This window comes from Colletotrichum paranaense (assembly GCF_030867605.1).
Source record: "Colletotrichum paranaense strain IMI 384185 chromosome Unknown Scaffold_2.1, whole genome shotgun sequence".
Taxonomy (NCBI): Eukaryota; Fungi; Ascomycota; class Sordariomycetes; order Glomerellales; family Glomerellaceae; genus Colletotrichum; species Colletotrichum paranaense.
Genome location: NW_026848960.1, coordinates 2,703,027 through 2,727,414, shown reverse-complemented (window position 1 = coordinate 2,727,414; position 24,388 = coordinate 2,703,027). Strand labels below are relative to the sequence as shown.

General features: G+C 54.5%; 9 protein-coding genes across 9 annotated transcripts; 5 read left to right on the top strand and 4 right to left on the bottom strand.

The window, feature by feature from the left end:
- Positions 1-1,609: 1,609 nt before the first annotated feature.
- On the bottom strand, positions 1,610-3,207 carry CPAR01_02819 (tRNA synthetase class II core domain-containing protein; the record flags this gene model as incomplete). Its single annotated transcript, XM_060487106.1, has 2 exons — positions 1,610-2,758; positions 2,812-3,207. 2 exons carry the CDS (start codon positions 3,205-3,207, stop codon positions 1,610-1,612), a joined length of 1,545 nt encoding a protein of 514 aa, XP_060354434.1.
- Positions 3,208-3,731: 524 nt separating this feature from the next.
- Positions 3,732-4,827, top strand: CPAR01_02818 (uncharacterized protein; the record flags this gene model as incomplete). Its single annotated transcript, XM_060487105.1, has 3 exons — positions 3,732-3,988; positions 4,045-4,665; positions 4,722-4,827. 3 exons carry the CDS (start codon positions 3,732-3,734, stop codon positions 4,825-4,827), a joined length of 984 nt encoding a protein of 327 aa, XP_060354433.1.
- Positions 4,828-4,854: 27 nt separating this feature from the next.
- On the bottom strand, positions 4,855-6,063 carry CPAR01_02817 (18S rRNA biogenesis protein RCL1; the record flags this gene model as incomplete). Its single annotated transcript, XM_060487104.1, has 1 exon — positions 4,855-6,063. The coding sequence occupies one exon, from the start codon at positions 6,061-6,063 to the stop codon at positions 4,855-4,857; it is 1,209 nt and encodes a 402-aa protein (XP_060354432.1).
- Positions 6,064-6,389: 326 nt separating this feature from the next.
- Positions 6,390-8,948, top strand: CPAR01_02816 (pentatricopeptide repeat domain-containing protein; the record flags this gene model as incomplete). Its single annotated transcript, XM_060487103.1, has 1 exon — positions 6,390-8,948. The coding sequence occupies one exon, from the start codon at positions 6,390-6,392 to the stop codon at positions 8,946-8,948; it is 2,559 nt and encodes an 852-aa protein (XP_060354431.1).
- Positions 8,949-9,045: 97 nt separating this feature from the next.
- On the bottom strand, positions 9,046-10,128 carry CPAR01_02815 (G-patch domain-containing protein; the record flags this gene model as incomplete). Its single annotated transcript, XM_060487102.1, has 1 exon — positions 9,046-10,128. The coding sequence occupies one exon, from the start codon at positions 10,126-10,128 to the stop codon at positions 9,046-9,048; it is 1,083 nt and encodes a 360-aa protein (XP_060354430.1).
- A 737-nt stretch (positions 10,129-10,865) lies between these two features.
- Positions 10,866-13,663, bottom strand: CPAR01_02814 (Nop14-like family protein; the record flags this gene model as incomplete). Its single annotated transcript, XM_060487101.1, has 2 exons — positions 10,866-13,307; positions 13,364-13,663. 2 exons carry the CDS (start codon positions 13,661-13,663, stop codon positions 10,866-10,868), a joined length of 2,742 nt encoding a protein of 913 aa, XP_060354429.1.
- A 321-nt stretch (positions 13,664-13,984) lies between these two features.
- CPAR01_02813 (uncharacterized protein) lies at positions 13,985-15,051 on the top strand (the record flags this gene model as incomplete). The annotated part of the gene is made up of 2 exons (XM_060487100.1): positions 13,985-14,357; positions 14,408-15,051. The coding sequence occupies 2 exons, from the start codon at positions 13,985-13,987 to the stop codon at positions 15,049-15,051; spliced, it is 1,017 nt and encodes a 338-aa protein (XP_060354428.1).
- Positions 15,052-18,703: 3,652 nt separating this feature from the next.
- CPAR01_02812 (CAP-Gly domain-containing protein) lies at positions 18,704-21,250 on the top strand (the record flags this gene model as incomplete). Its single annotated transcript, XM_060487099.1, has 2 exons — positions 18,704-19,194; positions 19,249-21,250. 2 exons carry the CDS (start codon positions 18,704-18,706, stop codon positions 21,248-21,250), a joined length of 2,493 nt encoding a protein of 830 aa, XP_060354427.1.
- Positions 21,251-22,720: 1,470 nt separating this feature from the next.
- CPAR01_02811 (uncharacterized protein) lies at positions 22,721-24,174 on the top strand (the record flags this gene model as incomplete). The annotated part of the gene is made up of 3 exons (XM_060487098.1): positions 22,721-22,840; positions 22,918-23,542; positions 23,627-24,174. The coding sequence occupies 3 exons, from the start codon at positions 22,721-22,723 to the stop codon at positions 24,172-24,174; spliced, it is 1,293 nt and encodes a 430-aa protein (XP_060354426.1).
- Positions 24,175-24,388: the final 214 nt, after the last annotated feature.

The following is a 24,388-nucleotide window of genomic DNA, read 5'->3' as shown; positions in this document are numbered from 1 at the left end:
GGGGAAGAGAGAGAATACTCGAGGTCAGAGCCAATTGAATGGTTTTTGGACCAAGAGAGAAGAGGTATTATGGCCGCCGGGGAGGGAAGGTTTGTGACTCTTCCGTGAGCTTTGTTAGAGTTGTGGGGAGGGAAGATGGTCGCAGCGGTCTTCGTCTTCAGCGACAAAAGGCGGTCCGAACTGTGATAAGATAAGGAAATTTTTCTCTCAGCGGTTGTTGAATTGGCCGATCGGGGGGGCCCAACAATGGCTCAGGACGCTAACTGGGGTGGTATCACATCCGTCTCTTCCCTCAAGGCCCCGTCTGCTGCCCCGTCTACTGCGCCAGGGACCACTTGGGCGCCGTTATCGCAACTTTCTGCGTCACCGCAGTGACTGTACACACCCTCGCACATCCATCTCTCTCTCGCTGAGGGACCACCCTAGTGTCTCCCGCCCTCACCTCTAATGAGCGAGGCTTGGGATTTGGCGAAAATTTCTGACAGTGCAGGTACTGAACAAGGTTTTACAGCGTTGTCAAAACTCTCAGCAACGCATTCTCGTCTGTAACCGACAGATGCCCCGAGCCGTTCCCTGGCTTTTGGTTTGTCTTAAAGCGAGAGAGTATTTGAAGCTGGTGGTTCGCCCACTGGTTCGTCCCAGCCAACTCGAGCTTTGTGCATACCTTGCCTTCCATTCTTTCCTGCGTGTCTGCGGAGGTAGGTAGCCTTGAGCTCAAGGTGCCCAGACATTGCTGGCAGCTTGGACAACATGCACTGTTGAGTCACGGAAACAAACTCTTTCGGGATGGAAATAATGCTACATGTACAGTACATATCGGGAGTGTACCTTAATGATTGACTCAATTGAGACGGCTGGAGACCCATGGGGACTTGCAAATATTCCCCGGGCGTGCTGCAGCTGCTCCAGTCAATCTGGCAAGGACTACTCGACATTGGAGTCCTGGGGGAGTGACTCACGGCGCTCGCTCGCTCGCTCGTTCGCTCCTGCCCGTCTGCCGGGTGGCATCCCGTCTGTCGTCTACTCTCACTGAGGCGCGACGGTGCTCAGTGAGTCTTACACCCTGTGCCAGAGTCGGATTGCACGCACCTTTTCGTCCTGAATGAGGGCCCGAGCTTCTTACCGTTTGGGATGCGATCTGACGTTTGGCCTAACCAACCCCGCTACATCTGGCATTTGCCCCGCCTTTAGCACTCAGTGCCGGGGAGTCGTCAATTTTTCATCTCAACCATTGGCCAATGCCTCAACTACAGTCCGAGCAAATGCCGCTGAACGACTCGGAGGCGGCCGAATCGGTCCTGGCGCCGATGACACCAATGACACCGATATGGGATGTCAAAATCTATCATGAGGATCACCTGCCGACCCTTGCCAGACGTTGACAGCTCATTTAAATCGTCCACCTGCGGAAGGGTAGCCGTGGGGCAGCTGAATCTCACGATCGTCGATGGGACAGACCTGAGTCCTAACACCCTGGTAACCTCATGGTTGACAGCGTGACAGTACGACCTTTCAAAACGTGATTGGTATTCCATTCGCCAACATATGCCAGCCCAAGCCCATCTCATGTAAGTCGTGTCCCTTTTTCTACTTTCCCATGCCGAATCCTCTAGTTTTTGTCAAGTCTTACTGCTGGGTTTCTCTCAATGAAGTTCAAATCCACCTTGTGTCCCAACAGCTCACGAATGTTGGAGATGCCGTACTTGATCATAGTCGGTCTCTCCAGGCTCAAACCCCAACCGTATACTCTCAAATCCTTGGGCAGACCCATTGCCTCGAGCATTTCCGGTCTGAACATACCGCTGTTACCGATTTCGACGAGCTTGTTCAAGCCCTTGTGGAAGCTGAAAATCTCCATACTCGGCTCCGTGTACGGGTTGTACGCCGGCTTGAACTTGATGTCTGTGATACCCATCTTGTTGAAGAAGATCTCCATGAACTCCATCAAGCCTCCCAGTGTAAGTCCGTAATCCGCAATGACACCCTCGACCTGGTGGAACTCAGCCAGATGCGTAGCGTCGACACTCTCGTTACGGAAGACTCTGTCGATGGAGAAGTAACGGGCCGGAGGAGGTCTGCCGTCCGGTCCCTTTCTGGAAGCCAACTGATGAAGTACTGCCGTGGAGATGGCTGTCGTGTGCGTGCGGAGAACAAGCCTCTGAGCCTCGTCCGCAGCCCAGGGGTAACGGTAGCCGATTGAGCCAAACTTGCCATCCTGGTGGACCTCCTTGACGTTGTCCCAGTACGTCTTGTAATCCTTCTTGTCGTCTTCCGACTCGGGACCAGGCTTGTCCGCAACCTTGGGATCCGAGATGTAGAAAGTATCCTGGAGATCTCTCGCGGGATGTTGTTGGGGCACGAAAAGGGCATCGAAGTTCCAGAATCCAGACTCGACGAATTTGTCGGTCGGCATCTCCTCAAAGCCCATCTCGAAGAAGATTTGACGGAACTCGTGGCGGACCTTGTTGAGGGGGTGAAGCGCGCCAGAGTTCTGGTCGGATCCAAGAGCCTTGAAGTTGTACGGCTTGAAGTTGGCAGTCTTCCATGAGCCAGACGCAATCATGTCAGCCGTCAAGTCCGTCTCCTCCTTCTTGATTTCCAATGCGAACTCAGGTCCCTTCTGGATCTTGTATGCGATGACCTTCTGGGTCTTGATGAGTTTGCGCTTCTTCAAGTCGGTGATGATCTTGGGCTCGTGGGTCTTTGTCTCCAGGATCTGCTTAAGCTGAGCCTGAGTAACATCTTGAATCGAGTCGGCCTGCGCACACGGTATTAGCATGTAGTGGTGACATTTGGGGCAGACAAACTTACAGTCGCAATGAGCTTGCCGTCGCCACCCTTCTTGATCCACTTCTCCTTAAAGGCCTTGCCTTGGCCGACCTTCGTCACATTCTTGTCTCCCACAGCAGCCTCAAGCTCTTGAACCGTCAACCCCTCCAAGGCTTTCCGGACCGCCTCAAAGACACGAGCTTCGTGGCTGCCGTGCTCAGCAATTTGCTTGCCCTCGGCCTCAAGGACGGCTTCCTCCCGGTCAATTGACTCGTATGTGACCATGGAACGACTAGCGAGGCGGTCTAGTGCGGCCTTGACGTCCGTGAAGTGGAACTCTGGGAAGTGCTCGGCAGACAGGATGGGATCCTTCTGGGACAAAGCCAAAAGGATCTGGGATGTAAGGTCCCCAGAAGGACCGTTGCTTGCCGTCGCCATGATTTCGTGCGTTGTTGTCTGGATAGGTGGCTTGCACGTCGAGATGTCGATGTTCGGCTCGTTGAGTCAGAGGGGCACTTGTAAATTAGGCGGGAACTCCTGGCAGAAATTTGGCCGCTGCGAATGTCGAATCGGAGGGGAGTGTGGACCCTTGCGCGGGATGGATGGAGGGGTACTCGTATCAAAGATTCTCCTGTTCCGATATCAGCAGGTGCCCGCGCCAGTGGATCTAGCTCCTGAGCTTACCGCGTCGAGTCCTGGACAGCTTGCCTGCGTGCCTGCCTTCCATTCCTCAAGCTGTGGCGTCACACTTGGTATCCCTGCAGCTGGCTTCGGTCGGCTTTTATCCACATCTGTTCGCATCACGGTCCCAACGGTCGGGAATACCTTCATTCGTGCTTTTATCTTGACAGCCAACTCCACTTTCCCTAGCCGTCATTTGCCAATCTGCTGGAGTATGTGAAGCATCGCACTTGTCGCCACGCTGCAGGAATCCCCGCCGACACCAATGAGGCCAACGAGCTATGGTCGATGATGCCGCGCCAGAGACCCTGCCAGGCCGATCAATCCCTTTCGGGAACGACCAGGAGGATGGCAGAGGGGATCCAGAGCCTTTAAACCGCGCCGATGATGCAGAAGCTAGAGGTTCTAGAAGAAGGCGACGGCGGAAACATCGAAAGATCAATCCCGGCCTGGCAAAGAAGTTCGACTTCTTGACCCAATTACTGCGGAATCTCGACTCCATAGTCTACGCAGAGCTATGCACATTATACTACATGGAGTATGCCACTCTCCCCTTCTTATGCTTCGTCATCTCATGTTCTGACTATTATTCAGGTGCTCCATCTTCCGCTTTGCAGTTCGCGTCTATGGACAACACCACTGGCTTACACCCAAGCCTGACGACTACCCATTGACTATGGCGGCAGCCCGGTCACAAGTCATATCAGTGTTTGTCCCGAACTTGCTATGTATCTTGCTACATATATTTGCATCCCTACCTGTAGCTGGCGAAGCTGCGCGTGGCTATCTTCACGGCGGCGTCATCGTCGACTTCATCGGGCAGAAACCACCAACCTCGAGGCTGGCTTTTCTAGCTCTCGACTGTATAATACTGGCTGTGCAATGTCTCATGCTGGCTGTCCATGCCGAGCGAGAGAAGCTACGGCCTATTGTAAGGCCATTGCTTTTCCGCCTGCCCCCGGCACTAGAAGAGACGATCGGTCTTTCGACCCAAGATCACGACGCCGAAGAGCGGGGCGTTTTGAGAGATGCACCTGGACTGGACATGGAAGGCGCAGACAGTGTGGAGCTCCAGTCTCTGAGGCCTAACGGCGAAGCTGAACATGGCCAGGAACCTTCACGAAGGAGATCCTCAAGACGACGCTCGTCCTCGAATGCAGCCAGTGGGATGCATTTATTCGATGTCTTCAGTTCAGGAAACGGCGATTTGGGGGAGTTCCACATATCTCACACTATTAGACACGCTACCACTGATTACTGGGGAGCGGCAGGTCACTCGCTTCAAACCCTGGGTTATACCGCGACATTGACGAGACTGTCCGCAATGAGGAGGATACCGCAGCTAGAACGCAACCAGAGGAATCAGAGGTAGTCTAGATGGTATCATGATCGCATTCTGGTATCTTAAGCAATTTTGCGACCAACATTACCAACACCGCTTCCCTTGACCGAAACAAGTATATCGTTCGACTCGTCGTCTTCAACGTCCCTTAAACCCCAACTACTCGCGCCGAATGTCCGCAAGTCCCTGGCGAGCCCAACCATCTCTTCTGTTCCGATGACATCTCTTCCTATCCTCAATCTTCCTACGTCTTCAGATCCCATAGCCATCAACGTCATGACGGTGCTGGCTGATGCTTTGCTGACACATCCACCTTGCGCAATGGTTTCCAGCAGTTGATAGGCACAATTTTTGCCAATATCTTCAGGCACTACGCCGCCCACAGGTGGCGCTACTACATCTGCCGAGTAGAGAACACCTACAGAGCTCGACTCAGCCACCAAACTGAGACCGAAGCCAATGCCCGTTCGTGTCTTTGACTTGTCGGCCGCCGTGATAAGAGGTGCTGTATCGTACTGCGCTGCGATATGAATGTCTGAAACGAGAGCATTCAGGACCTCTCTTGCCGAGTGAATCATTCTGCTGTTGTTGGACGCTGAGACTCCCGTACAGTATGCGACTCCTCGTATCCTCCTTATCTTGCCGGGATTGCGGTTTAGGTGCAACGTTTTCGGGAGTCGGACCTGGCTTGCGAACCGGAGCTCAACGACACCACCGCCACCTCTACCATTCTTTCCAGGGCAGGATCGCGACAGCACTCTCAGCTCAATTCGCGCAGGCGGGATACCGAAGAGCCCAAAGAGTGGTAGGATGGCTGTGCGGAAGGAGTCGACAGAGATATCGCCAGTCTCAGTCGCAGATGTGATGACACCCGGGCCAGTGAATCGGATGTTGACATGCGCCTTCGAGAATGGAGCGAGGAGGCAGATTGGGAGGAGGAAGTAGGTGACGCCGCGGTTGTTGTTTGCGGGTAGGTTGTGCTCGATGACGTCGCCGTCGGATGCGCCAAAGCCAGCCATCGTTCCAGTGATCAGACCGGGGTGGTACGTGATGGTCGTACCGGTGTACGAAATTTGCATAGAGCTACCATTGGTGACGGCTTCCAGTAGTCGGAGGAATGAAATCTCGTGGGGCGCAAGACCGGGGTGTGTCGGCGACGAGCTGCGAATCTTAGAGATGTGGACTGGCCGACCAGTCAGAGTTGATATGATTAGTCGCTGCGCAAAGGACCTGTGTCCTGTGAACCGCAGGTACTCGGGAGCGGACGCCATTTTTGCCGTGGGTCGTTTGGGTGCTGGTGATATCCGCGGCCAGAAAAAAAAGAGTAGACGAAGGTGGGATCTAGAAAATTATCTTTTTCTGCCGGGATATGACCGCTGAATCTGTTACAAGTGGTAGGCGGTAAAGTGATCTAAATGTCTCTGATAAGATAAGCTCTTAATGATTCGCGACGCGCAGATGCAGGTGCACCTAGGTTCAGGGTCCATCAAAAAATCTGACCCGTTTCTCTACGTGCCATGAGCTTCCTCTCTGCTTGAAGCGCCCATTTTCTTCGCTTTCTCCTTTATCTTTATGTTGACCAACTTCGCCTCTCCTTATGTCTCATAGAACTTTTTTTCGTGACATAGCATGTCGAAACACATTCATTTGCCAATCATGCCAGTCAACTTTGGGCTCTTCTGCCCCGCCGCCATGGGCGATTCGACATAGCTCCCGTATTGCTCAACTAGGAGTCAAGCCTCGACCAGGTGCTCAGAACGCACAGCGCAAATCTTCTCCGACGCCCTCCACCCAAACCGATGCCGATCCGAGCAGAGCAGCCGCCGACCTTCTCAAGGAACTGATGCAAAAAAGAACCGACGAGCCTGTTATAAAGTTCTTCGAGAAGGGTGAATCCGGCCAGATTGAGCGGCTGGGGGACGAGGATGCTTTCAGAGAATCTATGGGTGGCGTAGACGATCTGAAGAAGGAGCTGAACCAGACTTTTGCGGCTGATATGCGGCGCACGCTCTCTCGTTTCCAGAATGAGGGCGGCTTGGGTGCTTTGGGAATCAACGATGTCGACTCGATTGCGAAAGATTTCGAAGACAAGCTCGGGAATGCCAGGAACCCCGAAGACACATTGGAGAGCTTGAACGCATACATCAAAGACTTAGAAAGCCAATTCGAGGCAAGAGGATTCGATGTCAGCCAATTCGATTACAAGAACCACGCGGCAACACTGGGCGTCATACAGGCGACTGCTCGCGTGGACCCCTCACAACGAAAGAAGCAACCCCCAATTCCGCAGATCCCTGAGAAAGTGTGGAGCTTCAACCAGCGAAAACGGATAGTACGATTGAACACGCTCCTCTCCCGAACGACTAAAGAGATGCGACGAGGTGAGGATGTTACGGCAAAGACTGCCCAGACGGTGTGGAAGACGTACGGCGCGGCGAGGCAATCTCTAGCCAAGGCTTGGGCGCATGTTCCTCAAGACGTTTGGAACCTTCTGTGGGACATTCTGTCACTTGACGATGCGAAAAACCCAAGCCGTCTCACATATCTTTCGCTGCTAGCAAGAGACATGAGCGAGGCGAAGGTTGCTTTGAGCCCTTCGCAACAGCTTGTCACAGTCGAAGCCATGTTTGTGGACGGATGGGAGGCCAAGGCCATCGATAACTGGAAGCGATGTATGTCCACCCTCGGCGACAGTGGCGCAGATACCTTCAAGGAGTTTTGGGAGCTTGGAGTGCGCATGTTCTGCCAACAAGGTGATCTTGTGCAGGGAGAACGCGCGGTGAACAAGCTGCTCGAGCGCCAACTCGATCCACGCATTCTGTTGCCGTACATTAGGAGTTGTGCAACAAATCCGAACGCGGAGCCAAGGATAAAGGCCTGGGACGCATACCGTCGAATGAGGGACCTTCTTGGCTCTTCAATGGGGCTCGAGGACTACGACCAGGTGATCTCTTTCTTCCTAACGACTGGACAAACGGAATACGCTTTGCAAGCCTTCGTCGATATGATGAGCTCTAGTACGGTCGAGCTGAGTGGACGAGACCGATTGCCTTCTCAAATCGGCAACAAATTCTTCTTCGGAAAATGGCTGAAACGACTTATCGGTGCTGGAGACCTCGATGGAGCGCATAGCGTCTTCGAATTCATGCGCTTTAAGGGCATCGAAGCGGCCAGCATTCAGGTGAATGGGCTTATTGGTGCCTGGCAAAGGTCAGGTGGCGCCGACAATTTGGAGAAGGCGGACAAGTTGGCATGGCAAATGATCGATGCTCGCGTGGAGTTCGTCGAGAATCGTCGTCGACTTTCAACCATGGAAGGGCCGGTTCGTACAGTCGAAGTGTCTGTGAAATCTCATACAGCTGCCATGCCCAAGGCCACGCTCGAAACGTTTTCCCTACTTGCGGAGAATTATCGCCTTCGAAGTCTTCATGCCGACTTAGCGAAGTTATGGGACGCTTTCAGAGAAGCAGAAATCAGCCCGGACGCCTTCATGATGAACCAGTTGCTGGAGTCCCACTCACAGAACGGCAACATCTCTGAGGCACGCCAGCTGTACCAGACTCTCGTGTATGACCGTCAGGTCAAACCTGATCCCTACACATTCATGGCATTGTGGAAGATGCTTGGTGCCAATCGTCTGCACAATATCGCAGGCGATGAGCTTGTCAACGAAACCAGAATTACACGCGAGACTTTTGCAGAAATGGTTCGCTTCGCGTCTGTGTTCAAACCAGACGGTCTCGACGGGCAAATTGCGAGGAAGATCCTCCACACATTCCGCCGACTAAAGGACAAGATCGGCATCGTCGTTGCCCTCCAGGCTTTTAAGGCTGTCTTCGACTTCACTCCGCCCGAGGTGTTGGCCCTCGAGATGATGATGGAGACTACAAGTCTTGCCTGGGAGACAACGCAGGCGCGACAGAAGCTTCGCCTCATTAAGCGCAAGATTGACTCGCACGTCGAAACCCGACAGAAGTCCATTGGAGGAACTCTGACTCTTGACGAGATGTCGCTCAAGCAGCGTGGCGAGGAGTACTCGTCTTACTTGCAGACGGCGTACATGCAAGAAGCTGGTGAGCTGGCCAAGGGCCAGGTGTCGATGGTGGCCAAGGAGATGGGCGTGTACGATATATTGGCACGCAAAGGCAGGGGCTAGACGCCACAAGTCCTCTCTGTAATATCAAGATGTAGATATTGTACACTATAATGACACTCAATACTATGATACCATGCAAGCAAAATTCCATTCCCACTTAGTCGTGATCCTCTTCCGTAACACCAGGACACCCCTCCAACTCATCGTCCGGATACGTGTACTTGCACCAGAAACAGTACCGATGCTCCCTCCTCAGATACTCCACCAGCCGCCGCAGCTTCTCAGCGTCTTCCAGCTCGTTGAACTCGTCAAGCTCGGGATCCTCCTCGTCCAGGTCCTCCGCGGTGACGTAGACAACCTGCTTCTTGCCCAGTGCCGTGCGGTCGTCGGCGTCCTCATCGTCGTCCTCGTACGTCGGCAGCCGCGACAGGCTCTGCTCCAGATCATACCTCATCCTGCGGTCCCGCTCCTTTTCCTCGCGGTGGCGGGCGAGACCCCTCCAAAGGACGTTGATCGACTTGAGCGGTCTCGACGCCGCGCCGGCCGCTCGCGTCTTTTTCGTCGTTGTCTTGTCCTTCTTGCCGTCTCCCTCGTCGTGATGACTGGTGCCGTCCTCCGCTGCCCCTTCGACAACCAGCGACTCGGCCACCTCCTCGCCCTCCTTCTCCTCCGCCATCCTCTCCGAAACCCGCTGCGCCGCAAACACCTGCGCCTGCACCCTCGCCGCCTCCCTCTCCATCCTCACCCGGTCCCGATACTCCAACGGATCGACCCTTACCCTCTTCCCCTCCCTCACCTCCTCCTCGATCCTCTCCGCCGCCTCCCTCAACTTGCGCTTCCTCTCGCTCTCCATCCCGATACCGCCCCGGTCCGCCTTGACCTCGACGGCAATCGGCTCCGTCCTGGCATCGTTGCCAGCACCAGAGCCGCCTGTCGCCCCGGCACCTGCACCTAGCGCACTGCCCGCCTTGAAGCCCATCTTGGCCATCATCGCGAACCCCTTGCTCTTCTTGGCGGCCGCGGTCTCGAGGAGGGACCGCGAGAGCGCCTTTTCGCGCGCCGCTTCCTCCTCGGCGGCGAGCTCCTCCTTGGACTTGGGCCGGCCGCGGATCTCGCCTTCGCGTTTGAGGCGCTGGCGGCGCTGCAATGAAGTTTCTGGTTGGGATTTTGCTTTGGTGGAGGCGGCTGGTTCGTCAAAGGTCATGTTCATGTAGTCGTCTTCATCGTCGGAGGCTGCCATGGCTTGCTGGATGGTGGCGGATTTGCCCTAGGGCCTGTCCACCTGAAAGTTTTGTATAGGTGTGGGGTTGATTTTTGAACGCAAGGCTTTCGCGTTCTTGGGTATTGGGTTTGTTTAATGGTGTGAGTGAGGCCGTGTAAGCGTGGACTCGGTAGGTGGTTCTTCAGTGTTATGAGGCGCAGTGTTGGTACGTTGAATCCAGATCTTCTGAGCTGGGGAATTCACGGCTGATGAACAGCTGGAGAGATCTTGAGTCGTTATACCGGGGCGGCCTCTTAGACGAACATCTGTGATAATGGTGGCAGTTCGCCTTCATCGCAATGTTGAAGTTGAGGGATGTCGAAAGAGCTTGTTGATGCACGTTCTGGGGTACCTTGGAGTGGGACCGACGTCAGCTGGCAGGCCAGGCAGTCAATGGATGGTGGAAATTTAGCTAGTTACACTGTACAAATGCACTTCATATGGACGACTTCGAAGCACCTCACACATCCGTATTACAAAACCATGAACGCTGGTGTCTCCGGGCTTTATAATGGCACTCCGTCTGCCGACTGGTCCATTTGGGTGTGGAATTTTGATTAATGGCCCTTTGCCTAATCATGTATATGAAGCCACGACTGAGCTCTCCACCCCTCTACCTCTACTGGTATTGAATACAAAAAAAGGGAATAAACTATGCCGAAAAGCACCCGTCAACTTTTTCATACCGTAACACAAAAGACCGAAGCGCAAACCGTCTACCGGTTCCTGGCCCTCTTTCTGCCGTCCTTCTCCCTCTCGTACGCATTCGCCTCCCTGCCCTCCTCGTTCTGGATCTCCGCCACGAGCCTCTTGTACTTCTTCTCGTACGCCTCGTCCTTGGCCTTCTTCGCACGCAGGTTCTCGCGGGCCATGAACTGGGCATCCTTTCTCAGTTCTCTCATGGCACCCTTGCGCTCCTTCTTGTGCTCCTTCTTCAACTTGGCCATCTCCGCACGCTCGCGATCCGGGTCGTAGTGCTTGTTTGGGTCGTACGAGTCCTCGAACTTGGGGATAAATGTCTTGATGGCAAGCGGGCGGTGGTGGTGCAGCTCAAGCGGCCGTTTTGAGAGCTGGGCAATCTTGAGCATGCGCTCCATCTTGAGCTTGGACTTGGCGAGCTGTCCACCAAGAGCCTCAGGGAACTTCGAGCGGCTTGACTTGCTGCTCAGGTGAGCCACAATGTCAAGTGCTGGCTGGAACGTCTCATTGAAAGCAGACTTTCCAGTCCAGGTGTCTGCAGCAGCACCCAAAAGCTGAAGAGTTGTGCTCAACAGGGCAATTTTCTTGGATTCAGCTTCCGCACCGCTCACCTCTAACTTGGCACAGTCAGCCGGCGAGAGCTGTCGGAGCTCCGTCTTCCGCGCGTTTGCGACGCGAATATCCGCTGCAGGCTCATGAAGAGGGAAGTTGCCAGAAAGCTTCGAGATTGCTGAGGGAGCCAAAGCACACAGGGTGTTGAGAGAGAAACTCATGACCTCTGGAACGTAGCGCTTCGAGAACTGCTGATACTGGACTGCCAAGGTCGAAAGGTAAATACCAGTGGCATAGTCGCTGAGTGTTTGAGGGATCTTACCACCGAGATAGCGCCCGATGGTAAGCATAGCAGGAGTTGCGACCTGGTGGAAGTGATCTGATGTAGGGAATGTCGATCCGATAGCAGTCAGTAGTGTCAGGTCGCCAACATGCACTGCGAGAGGGCGTTGTTGGCTGATCTCCTCAAGATGGGAACGGTACTGGTTGGCAATGTCGACGGGGAACATCTTAGCGAGGGAGTGGATGTGTCGTACCAAACTCTCCAGCACTTGGAAAGATGGGCTGCTGTTGGTCCGTGGGCCGTGACCGATCATGTCCACAAGCGCCTGAGCAAACTTGCCGAGCTTCTCCTTGTTCGCGCTGTTCAGCTTCGGGTGGTACAAAGCTCGGATACGCTGCACGATGGTAGGCAGCTTATCGCTAGGGTACTTCTGTGCCAGCGCCGAGAGTTCATCGTAGCTCTGCGGACATGGGAAAGTGTAAGGCAGCTCAGAGCTGTCGAGTTCCGCGCCTCCTTGTCCACCAGGGTTTGCAAACACAGAGCTCTTCGCTTCCTCCTCGTTGAGCAGACCTTTGGTGAATTCCTCGTCTTCGGAATCGTCGCCTTGATATTCCTCCTCTTCCTCCGATTCTTCCTCTTCGCTCTCGATAGGCTCCAGGTCCGAACCGCTGGCAATCAAATCGTCCTCAATGAGGAAGTCGTCTTCATCGTCAAAGCCGAGCTCTGTCGCCGTCGGGCGGGTCTTGGTCTTGATGCCCTTTCCGAGACCGAAATCCTCTTCCTCCTCCTCAGGAAGCCACTGGAAAGCAGGATCTTCGGCAGGTTGGTCCTCCATCTCTTCATCCTCCTCGCTTTCTTCGTCGGAAGAGACAGTTTCGCCGTTCATTCTCTTTAAGCGCTTCTCTTCGAGCTCCTTCAGCCTCTTGGATTCCTCCTCTACCAACTCCTCGTCGGTCTTTGTGCGCTCTGTTGGGGCTGCACGGCGGTCCTGAACGAGCTTCTTCAGGCGCAAATCGAATTCCTTATCGAAAGTTGCCTTGTCAACTCCAGCAATCAACTTGCCACCCTCATCCTTATTCTGCGCATCCGATTTTCCATGAGCCATGAGGAGAGCGTGGAGGTTTGGCAGCTCCTTGTCCAATTGCATTCGCAGGTCCTCATCCTCGTCCTTGGCAATCTGCCGCTCGTACTTATGCATCTTCGATTTCGCAATGACTTCTTCCATGACCTCCTTCTTGGACTTTTTCCTGTCCGGCTCGTCAACCGCTCCCTCTTCGTCTTCACCGAAACCAGCTTCGCGCAGGCGCTTGAGCTTTTTCTTCGCGGAAAGGGAGGAGTCGCTGTCGTCGTCTGAGCCAAGGTCGTCCTCGTCGAAATCGTCGGCCATATCCGGATGGTGCTCAAAGTTGAGAGCCTGACCCATGTGTGTCAATTCGCCCAGTGGTTCGGCTTCCTCGAGATCGAATAGCGATGTCTTCTTGTGTGACCTCTGCTTTTCGCGGGCGAAACGTTCGAGCATTTTGTCTTCCTCGGCCAAGGAGGGGTCGTTTTCACCGAATCGACGATCAAGAATACCGCCGACTTTGTTGCGCTTCTGCATCTCGACGAGAAGTGTCTCTCGGCGCTATCAGATTTATTAGCATCGCAAAGTGCTGCGTAGGAGCGGTAATGTAGTCTTACCCTCTGCTCGCCCAGAGACTTGGCCTCGGTAGGACGGCCATTGACTCCTCTCGCTGCGGCTCCAGTCTGAGGCCTGTTGGTTGTAACATCGAATTTGGGTCCTCGTGGGTTGTGCTTCAGGTCAAAGGGGTTGAATTGTTCTCTGATTTGTCCCAGCGCAGCACCTCTTTGAAGACGCTTGTCAGTCTTGGCCTTTTCGTCCTGCGCGAATTGGCGTTTCTGCTTCTTAGACTTCTGAGGACCAGTGATTCCCTGCTCCCTCAGGGAGGCTTTGAGCCGCTTGAGTTGCGAGCCGGCCATTTTGTCGGGCGTAAATGATACTCGGCGTTGTTGTCGCTGAGGTACGAGCAAACTCCATCAAAAAGCAAATCAGTCCTCGCACTTGCCCAAATTTTTTGAGCGGGACGGTTGGCTTATCTTATCGGGATGGTGGGGATTGACTAGGCGGTGGCGCAAGGCAGAACCCATGGATGCTTTGGCTTGAGCTCCAAGCATCCATCGTTACAAGCTACATACTCCGTACAGCTGTGTGCCTTGAGAGTTTCCCACACGCGAAAGCTCAATGCTTATGTATCGATAGGCGACCATGCTTCATAGGGCCGTTTTTCAGCATCAAAAAAGATGACTCTCATGTCATTTATCCGCGATGAGCGCATCATCCTTGTTGGCATTGGGGCCGCTACGTTTGGCCTGGTCACTATGATGACCCAGATGCTGACGTACATTCGCGACGATAACGAAGTAAAAGTCACTCCGCCAAAGACGCAGTACATTACACAAGAAACCGAAGACGCGCTTGGTCTTGATACTCTCGACAAGCTGCTATGCCACCCCAACTTCTCCATTCGAGATGTTGCCATCAAAATACTTTGCGACCGTGCTGTAAACGACAGCGGTACGGTGCGACAGCTCCTCTACGGCATCACGCGACCGGACTACGATACTCGTATGAAGAACCTTCGTGCCCTGGCAACGCTTACTGGGCAGACTAATGGTAGGCAAGGGAACCTTTCTTACGAGACGGACGAGCTGACTGACTTTTAGACTTCGCAGAGGGCCTGTCGAAGTTGCACACATGGAGAGCGTACTCTGCCCTCGTCAGATCCCTTGAACTAAGTCTCGACGATACGGAGCAAACGAAACTCGACGACAAATACTGGGACGAATACTACCTTCGCGATATGGCTGAGAGGTTCTGCCTCATGTTCGTACTCGAGCTCATCACCAAGTACGGTGCCGACATGTTGGTCAAGGCCAAGTTCGTGGAAAAGTGGTTGGCCAAACAACACTGGGGAGACACCGAAGCCGAAAGGCAGGAAAACTTCATATACTACATGGAGCACAAGAATAACCGCATCGTCGACATTGTCACGAGGATCGCACACACTACCCAAGGCGCAAAGGCGATCCTCGCCTGCAACCTCGCCGCCAAGACGAGTTTCGACCTCAACCCAGACACCAACTTGGCCGGATTCACCATTGCCTTGCAGTCCACATTGTGCAATGCAGACGTTGATGACGACGCGGAAGCGCTGCAAGCAGTCGAGCAAGTCCCTCGGACACGAGAGCACTCGGCCGAAGAACAGCGTCTTAGGCGGCTGCACCGTGAGGCAATGGTGTTCAACGACGGTACCAGACCGATAGGAAGGGATGACATAATCGAGAGAAGCCACGATTCGCCAAGCTAAACAACAAGCATGGTTCCAGCAGAAAAGCAAAGAAAAGTCCCAGCAGTACGGGCGGGATCGCGAAAGTGCCCGACAGGGACACACAATGTACGCTCAAGTATGGATTCGGAGACAGCATCAACATCGCAATGAGTAACAGGCGACGTGCCGTCAGGTTCCCTGTGGAGGAACTCCTACTCAGCACAGACCAGCGAGAGGATGGATAGCCAGGGACACTCTTAAGCCATCGATATTGAGTAGGGTAGGGTAGCCTCATGTCGTATGACATGAGTTGGACTAAAGGCACGCGTCAAGACGCGGCATATGTACTCCGTACGGAGCCTGGAGTACAGCATTCGCGTCTAATTGACTCGGGAGGTGGGAGACTCGACCAGAGAAATAAAGGGGCGGGGCTTCTTCCGCGAGCAACAAGCCTGCATGGGTGCAGCCAGCTTAGCAGCATAACACCAGCGATAGAGTTATGACAAGATACAAAGAAGAGGATCGAATTGCTTCTCAGGTTAGTACGTGAAATGCCGTTTTAACCCCACCGTCTGCAGTGCACGATGGCCCAAGGGGTCAAGGTGATAGATTCGCGAACCCAGGTAATTTTCATCCGATGATGGATGCCCTTGGGCGCTGGGGAACTTCCAGGCTCCGGCGTCGAGCTTTAAGAAATTAGCGCGTAAACGCACTGAACCGGTGGCACCCTGTGACACTGGTCAAGCCCAGCTATCCGCACCCGATTCGGAGGCTTGTTTCCAGAAGCTTTGACACTAGACCCCGGGACCCGTCTTTCATCTTCGGCTTGTACTGTAAGTTGTCGGGTACCCATTTCTCGACCGACCAGGCGGTCCTAGTACGGCTCATCCGGTTCATCGGGTCTTGAAAGCATGTGGATTGATTATCCGTGGAGTGCTCTCAGATGGATAATATCGAATGGGAATATGCATTGGGTTACGAACAAGCTGAACATGACTTGCGCCGTTCTGACTCGGATCAGTATTGTTTACTTGAGCTTGATGCAGGGGTTTGATACGAGCAGCACGGCGACGAGCCGGAATGCGGGCTCTCTCAACTTCTTGTGCTCCGTACGGAGTACTCTGTGCCTATTCTGTAGTCAGCAGCGCCGTTTGGCGGATCTGATGCGACGCTGTCCTTTCCTAACTGGTGCTGATTCGCATCATGCAGCCGCGTGACGGGCTGCAGGGAGGATCCATCTTCTTTCAACGGATAACCTGGAGGAGCCTCTTTCTCTTTTGAGAGCCGAGGACAGTCCGGAGTAGCAATGCCGCAATGCTCGGTACTACGACACGACTCATTCCCTGGCTTTCTTGGAGTCGGTTCGACCGTTGAGGATGAATACACAGTAGGTTTTCATGGGCGGGCTGCCGGGATGAGGGGGTACTGATGAGGTAACATTTGTTGTGGTAATTATGTGACCCTCCAAATCCATCAGAATTCGACCGGTGTCTGTCTAAATTTGGGAGGCGCAGACGGAACGAACTGGTGCATCGAGCCAAACTTAAGATTGCCTGGCGATATTGGACTGTGAGTGGTTGCTCGCAATAACTGCTCTGATGCTACGCCAGTCACAGTGTAAGTTGCATTGATACATTGGATAGTAATTGTTTTCCAGAGATGATAGGGCCCATGTGCGACTGCAGAAATTTTGATGAAGCACACCATCAAGATGAGAGGAGGCAGATTTTCCCACCCATGGTGTGAGTAGCTCTGCTGGTGAACCACCCGCTGCATGGCAACGAGCAACGGCGGCGTGAGGAAGAGACAGGTTCTGTACGGATACTCCTCAGACGTCGAACACGTTGAGGTGCATGTAGGCGGTCAAACTGCCCCTGCTGGACTGGGCTGGGCGTCTACATACACCTCCGCTGTCTGCATGCAGCGTTAAGCAGCCACCGGTTCGGACGATGCAAAGCTACGACAGCGTCATGGCAACCGCGAGGGGAATGGGGAGCAGCTGGGGCCACTGACGAGCCTCCTTTTGTGCCTTCTCGACGTTCCAGGGTCTTTTTTTTGTGAGATCTGCGGCCGCGCTACGATGTGTGATGGGGAAGATGAAGGAGCAATGCAGGCTGATGGCCCAATTGCAGGCGGGCATCTACTCGATCCCCTACCTTTAGGTACCTCGTCACCTCATGAAGCTTCAAGACCTAGTAAGGTAAGGTAGACGAAGCTGCCTGTCCAGTCCAGCGAAGGACTGAATCGGGATCCACGTAAACAAGTAGCTGAGCTGTTGCTCCGCGATACAAAGAGACAGCTGTGGAATGTGCCCGACCTGACGAGACCAAAACCAAGAAGACCAACGCAGACGCAGACACAGTTGAGTCTTGCTCGTTTTGTCTCGTCCCAACTCAGATATAGCTCTCTCCTTCCCAATCATTCGTCTTCCGTCTGTCTCGCCTCTTTCTTCTCAGCCCGTGTGCCACGGCGTATGTGTCTTGCTCTTGTCATTCTTTGCATCCCACCATCCCACCATCCCGCCATCCCACCTCATTTGCGAATTTGCGACTCCTACCTCTCTTCAGTCCTCACTTCAGTCCTCACTTCAATTACAGACAGAGTATTGAGTACTCGCCCGAGAATACCACCTTCCAACGACCACACACGCCTCCGTCACGGTACCTGATCCCACCGCAAGGGTAACGCTACTCCAACTGACGGATCACCAACCCATTTCCCGCTCCCCTTGACATCCATCACCCCTGCATCTCGCTGGTCTACGGATCCTTACCTAAAGAGCTGAACCAAAAAGTGGTCAACGTCTGAGACCCCATCCCAAGGAGTCAGGACGGCCGTGCTCTCTCACAAGGGCTCACAAGGGGAAAGGAGGCTCAGAGCGTCACAAAAAGCCCCTCGTCTGGCGACCACTTTAACTCTTTTGCTTGCGTCGGGCTTCTTTTGTCCTTCATCTTCTCATCGTCGCCGTCGTTGCCGACTGCCCTGGTATCTTTGCCCGGGCCTCTCTCTCTCTCTCTCTTTCGCTCTCCCTGCGACTCATACGGAACCCTTGGTATCAGTCGGCGCTGGTCAAGCTGTTCGGAGCTGTCAGATGATCTGTCAGGCTCATTGAAAGACGAACTCGCAACGACTGTTAGAGACAAATCATTCTCCACGTCAAAGACACGCCCAAGGCCCCGAGACGATCACACCTCACGGTTCTTTAGCTCTTAGCGCTCTTTCGGTATAGCGTCCGCCTGTCTATCTGCCAGTTTACCGCCTACCGCCCAATCGACCGGAATTTGTCCTGTCCGCCACGTCTTTGCGCTTGCCTTTCCCACCTAAGGCTGTCAGATATTTACGAATTAACCCTCCCGTTCTATCGCCCAACACGGCCTGCCTCGCGCCTCTCATTCGCTGCTCGGCTGCAATTGCGACTAAGGCAAGCAACCTTAGTTGACGTTGGCCCCAAGATACCTTACCTTGCGGGCGACGAGTGGGGCGTTCGGGAATCAACACCACCACCACAACCTGGAACCTGGTCTTACCCGCGCCGCCTAGTAGTGAGCCAAGGCCAGTAAAGCTGCCATCCGGCGCGCAATCTAGCTGTCGCATTACTGGCCGGCACCCTGTATGCGAGCACCCGCGCCCAATAATATTCTGGACCTGTCTGGCCTTAAACACCCAAATCGACCCGACCTGACTGTTCATCATGTCCGTCACCACAACAACAGCGACCGCCGCATACGCGCCGACCCATAGAAGTCTCGCCCACCCGCCGCGAACTCTTCGCAAAGCTACCAGCTTCACTAGCAACTTCGCCTCCTCCACAACCGCTTCCTCTCCCAGTCTTAATTCCCTCTACAACACACATTCGCGACTTACGCCCTCCCATCAATCGCTTCCGCGCAAATCCTCCTTGGCTGCTCTTACCCCCAAGTCTCTCGCCTCCATCCCCGATGTAAGCGAGTCCTATGCCTACAACAGCGTGCTAGCCGAGTCGCCCGATCGCAAAATGCCACCCGCCACGCCCGGTAGGGCCGGGACCGATTTCGTTCTCGGCGATGTCGTTGAAGTCCCCGGCAACATGTTAGGCACTGTCCGTTTTATTGGTTCGGTGGATGGAAAGAAGGGCACTTTTGCTGGTGTCGAGCTGCATCCCGAGTTCTCTCAGCGGGGCAAGAACTCGGGCGAAGTGGAAGGGTAAGTTTGCGCCCAACCAGTTTGTCAATAACATTCGCGCCTGACTGCATCTAGTGTTTCCTACTTTACTACGACTCTTCCTGGCGCAGGCATCTTTCTCCCTCTCAACAAAGCCGTGAGACGAGACTCTCCTCCTGGCTCGTCTTCCAGCTCGTTTCCTCACACTCCCACTGCCAGCACCATGGGCGGTCTCAAGGTCGGCACGCAGAACTCCACGAACACACCTCCGACGCCGTCAGTGCCGCTATTCAGCAAATCTGTTGGCCCTGGCATTGCCCCCGGCCGATCAGTCAGTCCTCAACTGAAGAAGTCGATGAGCAGGCCCTCTGTACGCCCGGAGTCGCCTGTACGAAAATTACAGATGACCCCAGGACCGAGACCATCACTGGCGACACCCGGAAAGGTGCCTTCCAAATACAGCTCTCCTGCCCCGAATCGCTTCGCGCAGAGCGTTCGTGGAACGGCTGGAGACCCGAGCAAAGGTTCACGATTAGATAGGAAGCCAAGTGTTGGTCCGCGCAGTGCCTCTGCCCTTGGCCAAACGTCAATGTTTGACGAAGAGCCGATGCCCCAGCCACCAGCCACTCTGCAGCGAACACAGACCAATGGGAGCACCAATTCGGTATCTTCCTACAGCTCCAAGTTCAGAGTACCGTCGCGGGCTGGAGCCGGCTCAAGGGCCGCGTCACGAGCTCAGAACGACGACGAGGTTGACCGGCTTAGAGCACAACTGGACGACCGTGAAAGGCAGTTGAGGGATCAAGCATCTACGTTGGCAGAGATGGAGAGCAGTTTGACCGAGCTTCAGACTCTTATGGAGAGTTCGGATCTGTCAGCACCCAATCGCAAGAGTCTCGACGATAAGGACTCGATGCAACTTCGCGCATTGGTCAGAGAAAAGAATGAGAAGATTGCGATGCTCACTGCCGAGTTCGACGCACACCGAGCCGACTTCCGAAGCACCATCGACACCCTCGAAATGGCTAGTTCCGAAACCGAACGAGTATACGAAAAGCGCATCGATGAGTTGATGATGGAAATGCGTGAGCTCGAATCGCGGACGGATGACGTAGATTCGGTCGCTCGTCAGTTGAAGCAGCTTGAGGAGTTGGTTCAAGAGCTCGAAGAGGGTCTCGAGGACGCACGACGCGGTGAAGCGGAAGCAAGAGGGGAGGTCGAATTCCTCCGTGGTGAAGTCGAGCGTACACGAACTGAGCTGCGTAGGGAGCGCGAAAAGGCATCAGCCGGAACGAACGGCACCACAGGTCCAAGCAACGGAGACCGTGGCTCCATTTCCAAGGAATTGGAGCAGAAGGAAGATGAGATTCGGGGTCTTAAGGCGATCATCCACTCTCTCAGTCGCGATTCTGTTCCTGGTGCCGACAAAGCTGAGGACCCCTCCGTACGCGAGAACGCAGTGGCTCGTGAAAGGCTGGAGCTCGAGTTGGCAGAGCTCAATGATGTCGTGAAAGACAAGAGCCGTCGCGAGGAGGAGCTCGAGCGGGAAGTGGAGAGACTTCGTAGGGGAAGCGTCACGACTCAGCTTACCGGACCTCTGACCAACGGCGGTGCGCAGCGTTCTTCATTGCGCGATTCTCGAGATACCGTCATCTTGATGCGCAACAGCGAGCCCCAGTCTCCCACGACGACGCACAAGCGTGTTCGTACACTGGACACGATGCCCGAAAGTGACGCCTACTCGTCAGTCACGGATAATAGTACTCTTTGGTGCGAAATTTGCGAGACTGGCGGACACGATATCCTTACTTGCACCAATATGTTTGGCAACGAGGGTGGCAAGACCAACGGCGATGCCGGCAAGGCCATCAAGGAGGAACTGAAGCCCATCCCCGCAGAAGACAAACCGGCTCCTCTATCGCCAATCAAGTCTAAGCCGCTTGCTCCTCCGCCGACCGTCAAGATCTTCCCAAATCCGATGGATTCCGGCCCTGTGGCTGGAAAGGAGAGCGGAATTGTCGACGTCTCCAAGTGGTGTGCCCTATGTGAGAGAGATGGACACGAAAGCGTCGATTGTCCATTCGAAGATGCATTCTAGGCGGATGGACTTTGAATCTCGACAGCAAGCGTTGTTTTGGGTTGAAAAGAAGGGCCTGGCCACTCTGGTGTGCTTGTCTTGGCCGGTCTTTCAATGTCAGAGTGCGGTATATCCCATTTTGTGTAGGATTCAAGGGCGGCTAGAGCGATGGAAGTTTTTCGTTCGTGACAGCATTTGTAGCGATGATACCACAGCTCGATGAGAATTGTGTTTCGCGGAGTTGGTTTCGCATGTTGAAGTCAACCGACAGCAGGGGATGGTGGCATGAGGTCATTGGCTTGCTTTGTTGACATTCAGTTCACCCCGAGAGGTTTCTATAATACTAATAGTAGTAGACCTTCAAAACATGAATAATGAATCCATTGCAGACACCCCTGAATCGACGGGAGATTCTCGTGGGCTGTGAAGCTCTTCGGTCGAGAAGTCAATATCATCAAATGTTCCTAGAGGACGGGCTGCATTCAGACGACAAGGGTCTTCCCGTCGCTGCCGGCCGGGGGCCTCTGGTGTTCAATGCCACTCTCCAGTGTGTGCCCTTCCACGTTTCTCCACCTCAGAGGGTCCCTGGTGACGTTTCACGGCCTTTGCGCACGACGGGGGATTCGTACCTCAAATCCTCAGCAGGGCGCAGCCCAGAGCTGGGTAATGGGTGCCAGGCACGTCTGGTGAGGTACATACTCCGTTGTTGGTCTGATGTGTCTATCCCCTTGAAGAAGTCGCCTCAGATCATGTCAAAGTTTTCGTCATATTTTTTCCCTTTAATTTCCCATTGAGAATAGTGATCTCGTCCTTAACAATTGCTTGCGGCAAGCACAGAATAATCGCATTCTTTCCCGGCGACTATACACTAGAACATCTATATACTCGATTGCAGACTCTACAACGGCCCTCCCGAGTCCCGCGTTCCCCGAAAGCGGATCCTAGGAAGCGCACTACTGGGACGTGGACCGTACCGCAGCACTACGGACCTGCGTCAGCGTCCCCGTCAACCCGTCAGTTTCCTGCCCACTTTGGTTACCGGGGGGAAAGCAAGCAAGCAGTGGCACAGCACACAGCATAGCAGCAAGTAAGCGGGCAAGCTATTAGCTGTCCTGATTCTTGTTTCTTCAATCGCGCGCCAACGCAATATCCCACGATCTTACAGCATTCGACCCCGTTGGGCCTCTTTTTGTCATTTCAATTGTTGTCCGCGTAGTTCAATCGCGAGACTTGCTTAACGACACTTTTCTCCCGACCTCATTCGTCACGGACCTCCAATTCCGGGTAGAGAATACGCTTTCTCTTCTCAAAGTGTCTGATCACCAATACGCCGACCAAGAACGGACGACTACGGAATCTCTTTGGTCTGCAACACCAGCGCTTCAACGTCTACCATACGCGAACTCGACGACAATTCCCTAGACTACCGTATCGTGCCGGGTTGAACCCCCCAGTCGTCTTTACGCAATCAATACACACCCGCCCTTCAAGATGGCGCAAATATTCCTCGACGTGCTCTATTCCTTTGGCAACTGCCTCAACTGCTTCCCCGGCTCGCCGACACTCAAGATCAACAGTCGGAGCTTCAAGATCCTCCGCCTGCTGGGCGAGGTAAGCTTCCTTCGCGCTCTCCTCTTTTCCACGCTTGACGAATTGGAACATGTACTAATCATTGAGAAAACACACAGGGCGGCTTCTCCTACGTCTACCTCGTCCAAGACACCCAAACCGCTGAAGAATTCGCCCTCAAAAAGATCCGATGCCCCTTTGGCGCAGAGTCGGTCGCCCAGGCCATGAAGGAGGTCGACGCCTACCGCCTCTTCGCCCGCAGCCCGGGCATCATCCACGGTGTCGACCACGCCATTGCCACCGAGCGCGGCGGCGAGCCCGGCTCCAAGACGGTCTACGTCCTCCTCCCCTACTACCGCCGCGGCAACCTCCAGGACCTCATCAACGCCAACCTCGTAAACCACACTGCCTTCCCCGAGCGCAGGCTCATGCTCTTGTTTCTCGGGGTGTGCAAGGCGCTCAGGGAGATGCATCACTACACCGGCGGTGGCGGGCAATCCTCGTCACAGCCCGCCGCAATGGAGAGGATGGAGATGGGCAACGGCGACGAAGACGACCAGGGCGCCGGGCCGAAGCGCAAGAAGAGCGGGAAGAAGAACAAGGGCGGGAAGCGCGTCTCCAGTATGGCGGCCGCCGCGGGCGCAGACGAAGAGGACGAGAACGAGCAGCAGAGGCCGCTGATGGAGGGCGAGACGCCCGGGTCCGGGGACGTAAAGTCGTACGCGCATCGGGATATCAAGCCAGGTTCGTTGCTCCCTAATCCCTAATCGCCCTCGTTTGCTCTTCAGAAAGACAGACGCCCAAGACTAACATTGCGACCAAAAACAGGCAACATCATGATTGACGACTCGGGCTCAAACCCAATCCTAATGGACCTGGGCTCCATCGCCCCCTCCCCGATCCCGATAACGTCCCACTCCCTCGCCATCGCCGTCCAGGACACGGCCGCCGAGCACAGCACGATGCCCTACCGCGCCCCTGAACTCTTCGACGTCCGCACGGGGACCGTCATCGACACAAAAGTCGACATCTGGTCCATGGGCTGCACCCTCTACGCCTGCCTCGTCGGCAAGTCTCCCTTTGAGGCGCGCTCCGACGAGACGGGCGGCTCCCTCAGCATGTGCGTCCTCGGCGGCGACTGGCGCTTCCCCGACGAGGGCATCAAGCGCACGGGAACCAGCGGCGGCATGAAGGGCAAAGCGGCCGCCACGGCGGACGCCGGTGCGGGAGCCGGAGAAGTCAAGATCAGCGAGCCCATTCGCGATGTCGTGAGGAAATGTCTCAATGTCGAGCCTACTGAGAGGCCAGACATTGACGAGCTCATTGACCTGGTGGAGAGCGTCATTGAAGACCTGCCTCAAGAGGGGTCGCTGTGAATGAGGTAGACGGACTCAAAGGACGAACGAAACCAAGAGGCTTGCGCAAAGAGTGATGTATTGTATAACGATGTTTAATCTTTCTACTATTCCCAAGGAAGATTCGATGGGCTTCATGTCACCACGGCGTTCTAGGGAGGGCGTATGTAGGCAAAGGAGCTAGAGAGATATTCTGGGGTCTTTTTGGGTTTTTTTTAAGAGTTTTCTGAAGTAC